Genomic DNA, 13651 nt, shown 5'->3' on the forward strand with positions numbered 1-13651 from the left:
CAAATGCAAAGTGATGCTAGGGTCCACCTTGGGGGTCAGCACCCAAGAAAAAGATCTAGGTGTCTTCTTAGATAATACTCTGAAATCTTCTGCCTAGTGTGTAGTGGCGGCCAAAAAATCAAACCGGATGCTAGGAATTATTAGGAAAATGATGGTAAACAAGACCAAGAATATCATAATGCCTCTGTATTGCTCCATGGTGTGACCTCACCTTGAGTACTGAGTTAAATTCTGGTTGCCGTATCTCAAAAAAATATATATAGCAAAATTAGAATAGGCTCAAAGAAGGTCAACCAAAATGTTAAAGGGAGAACTCTTCATAGGCCGGTCCTGCAGCTGCTCCCTGCTGAGGTCCTCCAGTTGCTGTTGTGTTAGGTCAGGCATATCTGGTGTCCAACAGCCACTGCCAGCTACCATCAACATGTTGCTAATCTCCTAACACTACCAAAAAAAAAATGAACAAGAAAGGGGCCCTCTTATTGCGGCATTTGTTCACTGTGCTCTGTGTCTGGAGGTTAAAGATTAAAAAAAAACTCTGAACCACTCAGTAGATGATGACCCTGCTCCCACTGACTGGGTCCTGCTTGCCTCTGGGCTAGTCTCCCACTCTCAGGTTATTCCCCGGTGATTTCTAGGACACTAGGGCCACACTCCAGGGGTCCTAGAAAGCACACACAGACCTAAAAACACAAGCCAGGATTCTTAGTCCAGGACAGCAGAGTCAATAAACTAAGGCCCCCTTTTAGTAAGGCGCGCTCCCGTTTTTTAGGGTGCGCTAAATGTTAGAGATGCAGATACATTCTTATGGGCATCTCTAACGTTTAGCACGCCTACAGTTTTAGCGTGTGCTAAAAATGTGAGCGCGCCTTAGTAAATGGCCAGTATAAGGTTTATTATCACAGAATTTGAACAGTGAACAGAAAAAGGTGAAATTAACAAGCAAATCAGGTAACTAAATATGGATCAATTATAAAACTATCTAAATATTTGTTTTCTACCTGGGTACCACCTGGGGAGGTCAGGAAATATAGCTGCTCACAGGTTATATCATATAACTGATCACAGGGCTTCAGTAAAGAGATCTTTCTCTCTCTTCTCCCTGGCTGAGACTGGGGAAAATCCAGTACCTTCAGGCTAGATTTGAAATCCAGAGCCAATCAGAGCCCAGAGCATCAGTTTTGAAAGTAGCTGCCCAATGGTACTGCAGATTGGCTTTCCATAAGCTGAAACTGGAAGAGAGAAATTCTTTTTTCTGCAACAGCTTTAAAACTCAAAACAAATGCCATCTGCTGGCAAGTTAGGAGAAATACACTTCATGAAATAATACAGTTTTCAGGCTCAGAAACCCACTGTTTCATCACAGTACTATTAAAAACTCTTCTCCTGATAGTGTGCACTATTCACGCATGTGTAATAGTTTGCACATGTGCAGCCATTTGTGGATGCACAATGGTTTAAATGGGCAAACTATAGGGGAAAATGTACACATTCTACATGAGGGTGCCTTCTTTTTAAATGCACACTTGTTTGTAAGAGTGCAGACTATTGTCAGCAAACAAAAAAGCACAAATTGTATTTTTTTCTGCTAATTTTCATTCATCAACAGCATACAACAACATTTCCTATTTTATTGCAAATGACAGCCCATCCCTAATAGATGCAGGGAAAGGGCATATGGCCAGGGAAGGCAGCAAACAAAAAGGTGTGCTCAGATTTATTCCTACTGTTTGGGCTACTTGGCTTTTCTTCTCTTAACCTTTTCTCTCATGAAAGCAATAATGAGGATCAGTGCACTGGTACTGAGGCCCTGATGAGTGAAAGAAGGGGCTCAGAGTGTGAGAGTGAGAGAAACTTGGTATCTCTGCTTTCTCTGTCTTCCTCCCAGCAGTCTCTCTCTCTCTCTCTTCCCTCTCTCCCTCTCTCTCTCTCTCTTTTCCCCCTCCCTCTCTTTCTCTCTCTTCCACTGTGCTCTTTCCCTCCATCCTTCCCCAAGCAAGGCGCTCTCTCTCTCTTTTCATGAGGCATCCTGTGTTGCTCTTACACTCCCACAACTTTTCTTTCTCTCCCTTCCCTTACTATGCACTTACTTTCTCTTCTTTCTCCCTTCCCCCTCCAAAGCACTTGCTTTCCCTCTCTCTCCCATCAGCCCCCACTTTATGCTCCCTAGGCACTGCTTCCACACTTTTGTCCCTTGCCAGTTGGGTGCATATGCATGTGCGGGCCTTGCATCCTGTAAACATCCTTGTGTCCCTCCCCTCAATTAACTTTCAGGCCCATAGACACCCCCCCCCCCCAAACAAAAGAAATGTTAGTAATTAAACTTCATCATCATCCCGATACCACCTCTTCCAGAACAATTCTGTAAAATCACACAGTTGGGCATCTGGTTTTCAAATATTAAATTTGGTTTTATCTATCTATATGGAGAGAGAGAAAGAAAGAAAGAGAGAGAGGGAAAGAGAATGAGAGAAAAAGAGAGTGAGTTAGGGAAAGAGAAAAAGAGGGAGCGAGAAAGAGACAGAAAGAGAAAAGAAAGTAAAAGAAAGAAAGAAAGAAAAAGAAAGAAAGAAAGAAAGAAAGAAAGATTTTTTCCTGTTCTCTTCTTGGATCCTATTACTTTATATTTCTGGTCGAAAGTAGAGTGTAAACATTTTAATTGTAATAGATATTAGAGATATTGTAAATTTTCTCATATTGTAATCTTCTCTTGTGAGTTGTTAAATTTGGATGAAAATTATAAATAAAATATTTAAGAAAAAGAAAGAAAGAGAAGGCAAAGAAGACAGAGGGAGAGAAAAAGAGAACAAGAAAGAGAAAGAAAGACAGAGAGATTAGGTAATTTTTATTTCAATAGTCTATATTGAAGGCACTTAAGCAAACAAGATACACAACAACATTGAAGAAATTGTGCAGAAATAACAGTAAATCATGATGCAGGAGTATCACTTGCCAATTTTTAGACATTAATAAACCACCCACCCCACCCACTTCCATGAACACAAATTAACTGCCGCCACGTCCACACAAAGTCCAAGTAACAAAAACTATGGAGATTAGGTAATTTTACGATAGTTTGCCTAGGCAGGAACAGTACATAACTGCATCTGTTGTCCCTATTTTATAAAGGCCTAAATAGAAAAATAGTTTAATTTAGATTCAATCGGAACATCAGATATCAATTATAGGGCTGAGCAGACTCCACTCATATTTTACATAGGGACCCTTTTACTAAAGGGTTGCCGTGTGGCAACTCAGAACTACATCCAGCCCAACACGGCCAGCGGCAGTAATGTTGGGCCTTGAACACATACCATTTCCAGTGCTATGGAAAATAATTCTGTATTTTCTAGCGCTGTGCTAACCCAGCGCTAATCGGACAGCGCCACGCTGCCCGGTTACTGCTAGGTACCACGGGAATCCTTACTGCCACCTCAATGGGTGTTTCTGTTCCTCTCCCCCCCCCCCCCCCCCCCCCCCCCCGCATGGCTTTACCGCACGGCCATGTCATTTTTAGGGGCCTTTTACTCACTACAGTAAAAAGGGCCCTGGCGCATGGCAAAAACAGCTCCCGCTGCTACCGCAGGACCCTTTTTACCTTAGCTTGGTAAAAGGACCCCATAAAGATCCTCATAGGTCCATTTTTCTCTTTTCAATAATAAAGTTTCAGTTATTCTTAGGCATGAAGTTTAATTATTTGTAGTAGACAAATGTAAGCTGTGGGTAGGCGTCCAGGAACGCGACTAGGCCTGAAGCCGTGCCAGGGCCTCAGTTTTTTCAAGGCCTAGCTGGAAGTTCTGGAAATTCGCAGAACTTCGTGGTTTTTTGATCAGGTGGCTCTGAAATTGCTGGGGGTCCGTTGGGACCTGGTTTGATGGTGGTTGCCAGGTGGAGTCATCTAAGGGATCAAGGTAAGGGGTCTGGTGGCCCAAGGTTTTTTTTTTGTTTTTTAATTGTACTTTTTCGGTCCCATTTGGCTGGGGGTTAAGGGGTTAATTTTTGTTAAAATGTAAAGGTAGTTTTGGGGTCCTGAGATCCTTCTGAGGTGGGGTGGTACTTAAAATTGTTTTGGCAAAATTCATTTTGTAGGGGAAATGGGAAGGTTTGCATTTGAAGAATTTCTGGGGTTTGAATTTGTTTGTTTTTTTGACAGAAGTCATTTGGGGATGTATGTGGAGCTTTATTGAATATTTTTGGAAGAGATGGCTGCATTTTTTTTGGGGGGGGGGGGGGGGGTTAGGGGTACATTTTGAGAAAAATGTGTTAACACCTGTATATGTGAATTAAAATGTATGAGGAAAAACATGGAATATATAACATTTGATGGGATTTTGGGAAACAGGTCCTTTTTAGTGAATTTTGTGGACTTTTTCTTGTTAAATTTGACAAAAATGTCTTTTTCCCATTGATTTCTCTGGGAACAAAATGGACACGTTGGCCTTTTCAGTTCCATAACTTTCAAAGTTTTGTGAAATGAGATTTGATTGGTCAATGAAGGTCAGCTGGTGTTTCCGAGTCCCTGCCACTCCTAGCAACAGCTGATCAGACTGTTGTACAGGGTTGCCAGATGGGCGGTTTTCCCGCCCAATTGGGCGGTTTTCCGCAACCCGCCATGGGAAACTTTTGCCCGCGGCGGGTTGCGGTTTTTTGGGCTCGTTTTCTTTTTTCTGTGCGGGTTTTGGGCGGTTTTTCGGCCGGCGGGGGGTGGGGCTAAAGGCGACAGAGGCGGGGTTTGTGACATTTTAGGCGGGGTTTATTGATGTATTGGGCGGGACGATGGCGGTGGGGGCGGGGTGATGACAGAAGGGGTGGGGCTGATGACGGCGGGGGCGGGGTGATGACAGAAGGGGTGGGGCTGATGAGGGTGGGGGCGGGGGTGATGACGGAAGGGGCGGGGTTGATGACGGCGGGGGTGGGGGTGATGACGGAAGGGGCGGGGTGATGGCGTCGGGGGTGGGGTGTGTGCGGTTTTTGGGCGGGTTTTGAGCGGTTTTGTGTGGGAATTTTTTTTTTATATGGCAACCCTGCTGTTGTCAGAGGGGCTGAAGATCTCTGAGGTGGGATGCATGTATGAGAGCTCTGTGTGTGAAAGAAGGTTTTTGGGTTTAAAGGCTGTCAGATAATTTTAAATTTATTATTCCTAACATTGAGGATTTGTAAGAACACTGCCATTCACCTTAGAATTCTTTTTCTTTAAAAGAAAAATAATTTTATGTTCTGGCACTTTGGGAAATCTTGTGTGCAAGAGAGTGATTGGAAATAAGAGTGAAGTCACAATAGGGAAAATAAATTATTTTCTCTCCAGGACTGTAATTTTGAGGTGGCCCTATAAGGTCTGGGATTCTGGCCTACAAGGCCTTACCAGCCTAATAGTATAGCAGTGACTTGGAATCCCATATGCTTTACAAGGCATGAATGGGAGAGGATGGACTAGGGTTTCATTTAAAAGTAGAAGTGAAATCCTGAGAAAGAAAAATTTATTTTAAAAGTTATTTGCTTCAGTATAATTGTCTGACATTGGTGGTACAAGAACCTAAGGTTCAAAAGCATAGGTATTGACTCAATTGCATGCACAAGTGTGTATGGAATATTGGGTGCTTGAGTTTGAAAGTATCCTGAAAAGTTTTCTGTGCCCTTCCTAGTATAGGGACAACAAAACAACACAAAGAATCAGTTCTAAGAAAAATACATTTTCCTTTGGCATTAAAGTTAACAGAAGAACTAAGATTAATTGAATAATAATACTTATCTGGGTTTTCATCCTGTTGTAAATGGGGATAATTGGTCCTGTAAAAGGAAAAAAAAAGGTTATAAAGTGTTAACTGTTAAAAAAAAGTGAAACAATTCAAAGATACTAACAATTTATTTATTTAAGAGCAAAGATTCCCAGACTGACCAATAATAAACACCAATTAATGCTGTAACATCCGTCTGGTTATTGATTTAAAATCATTTAGAATCAAAGAAACGTGGTTAGTTTAATGTACCCCGATATTCAGTTTTGTCTGGTGATTTGAGATAATTGGCTGCAGGGGCATAGCCAGACTTCGGCGGGAAGGGGGTCCAGAGTCTGAGGTGAGGGGGCACATTTTAGCCCCCGGCAGCGGGGAGGCCAGGGCCAAATCTAGGGGGGCCCATGCCCCCGTGGCCCCACACAGCTACGCCCCTAATTGGCTGTTTGGACTACAATAAATAATAATCTATAAATTCAACAGTACAGGCCTGAAGCAGCAGAGGTTGCATAAAATTCATGTATCTGTTTGGCATGACAGTAGATAATAACGTAATATTTCAATGCAGAACTCTTATTTCACTATGCTGCCTCTGACTGTCTGCTTGAATCTATATGGTGAAGGTGTTTTCTGTTTGCATAGTTGTTTAATGTACTTTAGATATACATTTACTATGATTTGAAGAGGCATAGTGATATTTTATAAAAGGTAACATATGGGCTTCCATTCCCTTTATGAAATCACTCCAGAGGCAGTAGAAGCACTGTTTAGACCTGCTCTGAGGCAGGGGTAATTGTATGCATGGATGTATCAGTAGGCACTTATGCAAGTGCTTTATAAAATATGCGCACAAGTGGCAATCCTGTTCCCTGTTCTTCATTGCCTGAATGCCTGTGCTCATTTCATATATCACGGACAACAGAGAAGTAAATTTCATGAGACCCCCTTGAGCAAATAAAAGCCTGTCATATATGTTTGAGTCCATTATAAAAAGGACCCCCAATGAGTGTGATGTCTAAAAGCCATTTATATGGGTAAATAAGCTATTTGAAAATTAGCTGCTCTCCCTGTGGGTAGCAGTATGTGTGGATATCATGGTCTATTGTTTTGCTCTGACTGCAGCTGATATTTTTACACCCCTTCAAATGGTGCTGCCCTTTGCCACATACTATTCTGCCTAATGGTTAAGCTAGTCCTGGGGGTGTGGCGTGTATAGCAGCTGGAGGGATCCTGCACTGTTGCACATGCACTCACCTTATAGGGAGTGGTGCTTACTGCTGAAAGCTGACATCCAAGAAAAGAGGAAACCAAAAGTGGTAAATAGATAATATTAAAAACTTAAGCATTGCTGTACTGGGTCACACGAAAGGTCTATTAAGCCCAGTTTCCTGTTTTCAGCAGTGGCCAATCCAGGTCACAAGTACCAAACAGGATCCCGAACAGTAAATAGATTTCATGCTACTTACCCTCAGGGATAAATAGTTGCATTCCCAAAGTCCACCTCAATAACAGTTGAAAAGAGCAAACAAGCAATTCATGTCTACCCATTCCACTCCACCCATGATTGTATATATTTTATTTATTTATTTTGATTTTGCTCACACCTTTTTTAGTAGTAGCTCAAGGTGAGTTACATTCAGGTACTCTGGCTATTTCTCTATTACAGCTCCATTCAGCTATCTCTTCTCCATGCTAAAGAGCTCTAACCTCTTTAGCCTTTCCTCATACAGAAGTTGCTTCATCTCCTTTATCATTTTGGTCACCTTTCTCTGTACCTTTTGTAATTCCACTATATCTTTTTGAGAGTCTATGTTACTATGAATTGTGCTCAATATTCAAGATTCAATCACTGTCTAATCAATATGCATTTTACAAATTGTCTCTTTTTTTCAGGCATCTACACAGTGACCACCGACTGGATGATAAAGGCACAGCCCAGTGTCTGATACAGAAGGAAGTTGTTGAAAACTTGGAGCAGCAGGTGAGAAGAATCCAGAGTCAGAGCCTAGAAAAGTCAAGGTGTGAGGCGAGACCTGCCTTCTCCAGTGGAGAGAGAAGCTCTAGGGTGTAGACTAGAGGAGGCTGACCAAATTTTAGGTTCAGCTTCAGCACTGAAACAGGCCTGAAATTCCAATTCAACTATATTTCGGTTTGGCTGAAAATGCTGGTGCATTTTTGGCTTAAACTGGAACTCCACATCCCTGACCAAAACCACCTCCCACTCGTTGCCCCCACCCCGACCAAAACCAACGATGGCCACCCAGCACATCTAGGCTTTCCCCAGGCCTACGATTAGAGACCTGGTGATCTAGTGGCCTAACCGGGACAGGAGCAATCGCCAGTTGCTCCTATCCCTGATGTCTCCCCATCAAAAGGGCTGCTGAGACTTTCAGTGGCAGACTGCTGCTGAAGATCGCAGACCACAGGGGCAGAAATCACTGTGGTTTGCTCCTGCTCCAGTTAGGTCCTAGAACACCAGGATATAAAAGGTAGGCCCGGGGGGAGGGGGGGAGTCTGACAAGTAGGTCTGGAAGGGGGGGGCTCTATCTGCTTGTGGATAAGGGGGCTGTGTTTGGTGGTGGCAGCAGCGGGGTGATGGGGGGGAGCGGGTGTTGTTCAGAGGGTGGGGTCTGTCTGATTTTAGTTTCAGCTTCGGTTTTAGTCAAAATTGAAAAGACTGGTTTTGGTCAGCCTCTAGTGTAGACAAAGGTAATATACCCAATCATTTCTCACCCTCCATTCCCCCTGCTTTTCTGTCCTGAATTTGTTCCCTAATCAGTCCTCACCTTCAAGCAGACAAGGATTCAGTTCTTACACAGATCTGTGATCTTGTAGCCAGAGACAGAGAAACCAACTTTTCAGAATGATTGGGGGTGTTCAACCCATTTTAAAGTACCCCTCCTTGGATAAAGTAAATGGAGTGCTCAAGCACCTACAGAGTGGCACCTATGGCCATAGATTCCACACAGTCTCTGTTGGCGATAACCTTGCAAATCAAGCCCTTTCTTCAGATTAAGTTGAGTTTGATGACATCTGTTCTTAGCTAGTGACATAAGCATCCGGTGCTCCTCTTCTCACTGTTGCTCTATAATTTATTTTTCAGCTGGGATGCCACTTATTGGGCCAGTGTAAGACTAAACCAAAGACCAGCTTCCAAGGCCACATGCCCAATAAAGGGCATCCCAGCCCAAAGACTCCGGTTTTCACCAGGACCATTGTTAAAGAAGAGAGTTGTGTGACGTTCTGGCTGAGGTTTGGCGGGGCGAGAGTGCCCCCATTCTCCACCCCTCATTCCCTGCAGAGCTCTAAGCCAGTGCCTTTCCCTTCTTTTTACAGCTGGCCCTGGAGAAGATTAAGTTGCATTCCATGCAGACTGAGTTGGCAGGAAGATTAAACACAAATAGGCTCTGCTTCACGGTGAGCACCACTCCTCATCTGCTTCATTTCATGCTTGTGACCCCCACCTTTCTTGTGTAACTTTTCCTCCGTGCACACACAGCCATGTCTACCAGTTATTCAGGCCTCTTGCATTGCTCCAAGAATAAAAAAGGTTCAGCCAATGCATTTTTTCTGAGATAGTGACAAGGTCTTGCTGCAAGGAATTTTAACCTTCAGGAGCCTTGCCTGGGCCCTTGTGAAGAGAATCCCTGTGCGTCAGAAGCATAGCCCAAAGTCCATTTTGGGAGGGGCCCAGGGGTGAACTGAAGGAACCACATATTTCCTCTCAGCTCTTCCCCTTCCTCAATGCCTGCCAGTCATTAGACTGGTACCACAATTTTGGAGGGGGCTTCAGGCCAGAGTGGGGGTGCCAAGGCCCCCCATGGCTGTACCCCTGCAAAGTGACTTTGTTTGTTGTAAGGAAACTTAAGGACTCTTGAAAATATGAGCTATTAACAGGTAGCTCAGACAAGAAGAGAAAGCAAGTTCAGATCCTACCTCCTTAGATCTCCAGAGATGGTATCCAAACAATTTCATGACAATCTCTCTTTTCTGGTCAGAAATCTACAGAGCAGAGCGAGAGAAGTATGTTTTTCAATCCAAGATCTACTACAGTGTCGACCTTGCCAGCGGTGCATGCATCACTAACCAATCAAGATGGCATCTTGGAGAGTTTCTGTTCAGTGCGGAGACACCTGTGGGGTTGTCAACATGGGTCCAGTCTACTCCCAGGTTCATTCCCCCTCCCCTTTCTATGACTGTACAGCAACACATTTCATATACACGCATGCAACCAAAATGCAGGACTAAACATGTAGCTGTGATTTACCCAGTGCAATACAGCAATAACTTATACTGAAGTCAGAGCCTGAAAGCTGATCAGTGTCCTAGACAAGTTGTTGGGTGGTCTTCGACTATTTTGCTGACTTGTCTTTTTCTTACTGACAGATATGGCTCATAGTGTTGAATATTACAAAGTGAATAATGTGAGACCACCATTTACCTATGCCTCACTGATCAGCTGGGTAAGTTTATTTATGACATCATATCATTTTTATAACTGGCGCTTAGGGAAATATAGTTCAAATAAATATTACATTACTACAGTTCAAATAAAATCCAAAGTACAGTAAAACAAATACATAACACTCGTTTCATTTGGTAAAACCAAGTATATGCATCTAAACATGAAACTAACATTTCAAACTACAAATAGATAAGTTAATTTTGGATCGTTTTCTTGGTTTTCTATTGGTTTATTTGTATGTTAGTTTAGAGAAGGGATGTTCAACCTCAGCACTCGCTAGGTCAGGTTTTCAGGATTTTCCTAATGAATATGTATGAGATCTATTTGCATATAATGGAGGCTGTGCATACAAATAGATCTCATGCATATTCATTGAGGAAATCCTGAAAACCTGACAGGAGGAAGAAAGCACAGAACAGTGAACGCGGCGTGCCTGCGCGTTCCTTTAAGTGAAACTGAGCATGCTCAGTTTCACTTAAAAGAACATATAGGATGTCAGGACTCAAGACAGCAGCACAGATCAGCAAACGTGGAGCGCCAGAGACTGGCGCTAAAGAAGGCTTCAGCTGGCGGGGGTTGGGGACCCCCGCCAGCAAAGGTACCAGGGGCCTGGACTAAATCTGTGGGGGCCCATGCCCCCGTGGCCCCACCTAGCTACGCCCCTGGGACACATGATGGGTACTGGTAATCTTTTGGAGAAGTCTTACATGAGTGAGCATAGACCTATACAGTTAATTTGAATGTCAAATATTCAAGATCCATTCTGTGCAGACCCTTAAAAGCTAACTGTAAATTACAGCTAGAATTCCCAAAACAAATCACAAAACTTTCCAAATTAAAACATTTTTTTGTGCAGGAAAAAGACCTCAATGTAGCTGTTATATATATGTTCAACCAACCATTATCAACAGCTAACATCACGGTCTCCAAAAACCTCCTGAATCAATATATCTGTTAATTCAAAAGGACACATTCTTCAACTAACTGCTTCATTGAAGGTGTATAATTATAGAAGATGCGGGAGTTCATCACTTGTCTTGGTTACCTTAATGAGTCATGTTCCTGGGTTACTGTCACTAAATTGCATCACATCAAATTGGACTGCCCTGAAGCTGCCTCAGATTGGCAAAATAGTGGCCATTGCTGGCTTCTGAGATACGTGATAATACTACTACTATTCATTTCTATAGCGCTACTAGAAGTACGCAGTGCTGTACATATTATAAGCAGGTACTTTGTCCCTAGAGGGCTCACAATCTTTTGTACTTGGGGCAATGGAGGATTAAGGGGCCCGTTTACTAAGACGCATAGAGGGGCATAATCGAACGGCGCCAGCCAAATACATGGCCGGTGATCTATTTTGGCGGCGGCGCTACAGCTGGCCGAAACCATATTCTCGAAAAAGATGGTCGGCCATCTTTTTTTTCAATAATACGGTTTAGCATGGCCAAATGCCAGAGTTCGCCGGGTTTGAGATGGCCGGTTTTGTTTTAAAGTGATAATGGAAAAAAATGCCAGCGATCTCCAACCCGGCGACATCCAATGCATTTGGTCGTGGGAGGAGTCAGCATTTGTAGTGCACTGGTCCCCCTGACATGCCAGGACACCAACTGGGCACCCTAGGGGTCAGTGCGGTGGACTTCAGAAAAAGCTCCCACATGCATAGCTCCCTTACTTAGCTCCCATGCTTACCCCCCCCCCCAAAAAAAACTCACTACCCACAAATGTACAACACTACCGTAGCTCTTAGGGGTGAAGGGGGCAACTACATGTGGGTACAGTGGGTTTTGGAGGGCTCCCATTTACCAGCACAAGTGTTACAGGTAGGGGGGATGGGCCTGGGTCTGCCTGCCTTAAATGCACTGCGGTACCCACTAAAAGTGCTCCAGGGACCTGCATACACGCAGGCCTCTAGGACTTGTTGCTGCTGTATAACCTTGGCATACCAGTTGACACCTGAAGACTAATCTCTTTGAAAAAGTCCTTTATTTGAATAAGCACGTTTACTCACAGTTAACTGCAGATCAGAGGTTGTGCCCCACTGGCAAAGAGTCTCCCTGGTACTGAGATTAGCAGTAGGTCAGAGCTGGCAGAATGGTGTACAATGCCCTGTTTCAGCCACATTCAAGGTAATAACTAAGTTCTCTAACGTGGGTAACACATGAAAGGGATCTAAAACTGGCTTACAAAAATGGCCACTACCTCATGGACTACCGGAAACAAAACAGGGCACACTGACCCAGTTAGCAGGGGGAAAAGCACCATCGGAGTACAGCTCACTACCCTACACCCACCACAATGCATTGCTGATGTGACAGAAAAGGTGTCACACTCACCCGAGAGCCACATCACAATCAGGGAAAGGCTGTCAGAGGATAGAACACATTCTGCTGTCATGGAGGTGGGTACAGCATTTGAGGCTGGCAAAATATGTTTATAATTGTGTTTTTTAGTGTGGGAGGTGGTTGGTGACCACTGGGGGAGTACGGGGAGGTCATCCCCCATTCCCTCCGATGGTCATCTGGTCAGTTGAGGCACCTTTTTGAGGCTTGGTCGTGAAAATAAAAGGACCAAGTAAACCCGGCGAAATACTGATGAACGCCGCTTTTTTTTTCCATTATCCGCGAAAGCCGGCCATCTGGTACCACGCCCATGCCCGCCCATGTCCCGTCTTCGCTACGCCGCCAACACGCCCCCTTGAACTTTCGCCGATGAGGCGACGGGAAAGCGGCAATGCTGTCAAAAAAGCCGCTTTCGATTATACCGATTTGGCCGCTTTTGAGAGATCGCCGGCCATCTTCCGACATAAATCGGAAGATGGCTGGCGATCACTTTCGAAAATAAGCCCGATAGGCATCTACGCACGTACAATGCGCGTCAAATTAGAACTACCACCCAGTTTGGGCGGTAATTCTAATTTTGATGCATGTCCAAAATACACAGCAGAAAATCATTTCTATTTTCTACCATATGGCGCTAACCAGGCGGTAATTGGCAGTGTATGAATGCTGATGATTACCGCCCAATTAACATGTGAGACCTTACCGCTAAGTCAGTGGGTGGCGGTAAGGTCTCAGGGCCAAAATAGACGTGCACTGATTTTTATTTTGCCACACGTTCCTTTTCAGCAAAAAAGGGCCTCTTTTGCAGGCGCGCTGAAAAATAGACCTGCGCGCATCCAATACACACTTCTACAACAGTGCAGGCCATTTTTCAGCGCACCTTAGTAAAAGGGGGTCTTTTTACTAAGGTGCACTGAAAAATGGCTTGCGGTAGGGTAGGCACGGGTTTTGGGCGCACACCGATCCATTTTTCAGCGCGCCTGTAAAAAAGGCCTTTTTTAATTTTTGCCGAAAATGGACATGTGGCAAAATCAAAATTGCCACGCATCCATTTTGGGTCTGTGAGCTTACCGCCAGCCATTGACCTAGCAGTAAAGTCTCACGCAGTAACTGAT

General features: G+C 44.0%; 1 protein-coding gene across 2 annotated transcripts in view; it reads left to right on the forward strand.

The window, feature by feature from the left end:
• LOC115463484 (forkhead box protein P3-like) overlaps window positions 1-13651 on the forward strand; it is a 79907-nt gene that overhangs the window by 45646 nt on the left and 20610 nt on the right. The window contains exons 7-10 of one of the 2 annotated variants that reach the window (XM_030194025.1): window positions 7623-7710; window positions 9066-9146; window positions 9728-9899; window positions 10116-10192. In XM_030194025.1, coding sequence (XP_030049885.1) covers window positions 7623-7710; window positions 9066-9146; window positions 9728-9899; window positions 10116-10192 — 418 coding nt within the window. The remainder of the gene's footprint in view (window positions 1-7622; window positions 7711-9065; window positions 9147-9727; window positions 9900-10115; window positions 10193-13651) is intronic. The other variant, XM_030194027.1, reaches the window with a different exon arrangement.

The sequence above is a fragment of the Microcaecilia unicolor genome, chromosome 2, assembly GCF_901765095.1.
Source record: "Microcaecilia unicolor chromosome 2, aMicUni1.1, whole genome shotgun sequence".
Lineage (NCBI taxonomy): Eukaryota > Metazoa > Chordata > Amphibia > Gymnophiona > Siphonopidae > Microcaecilia > Microcaecilia unicolor.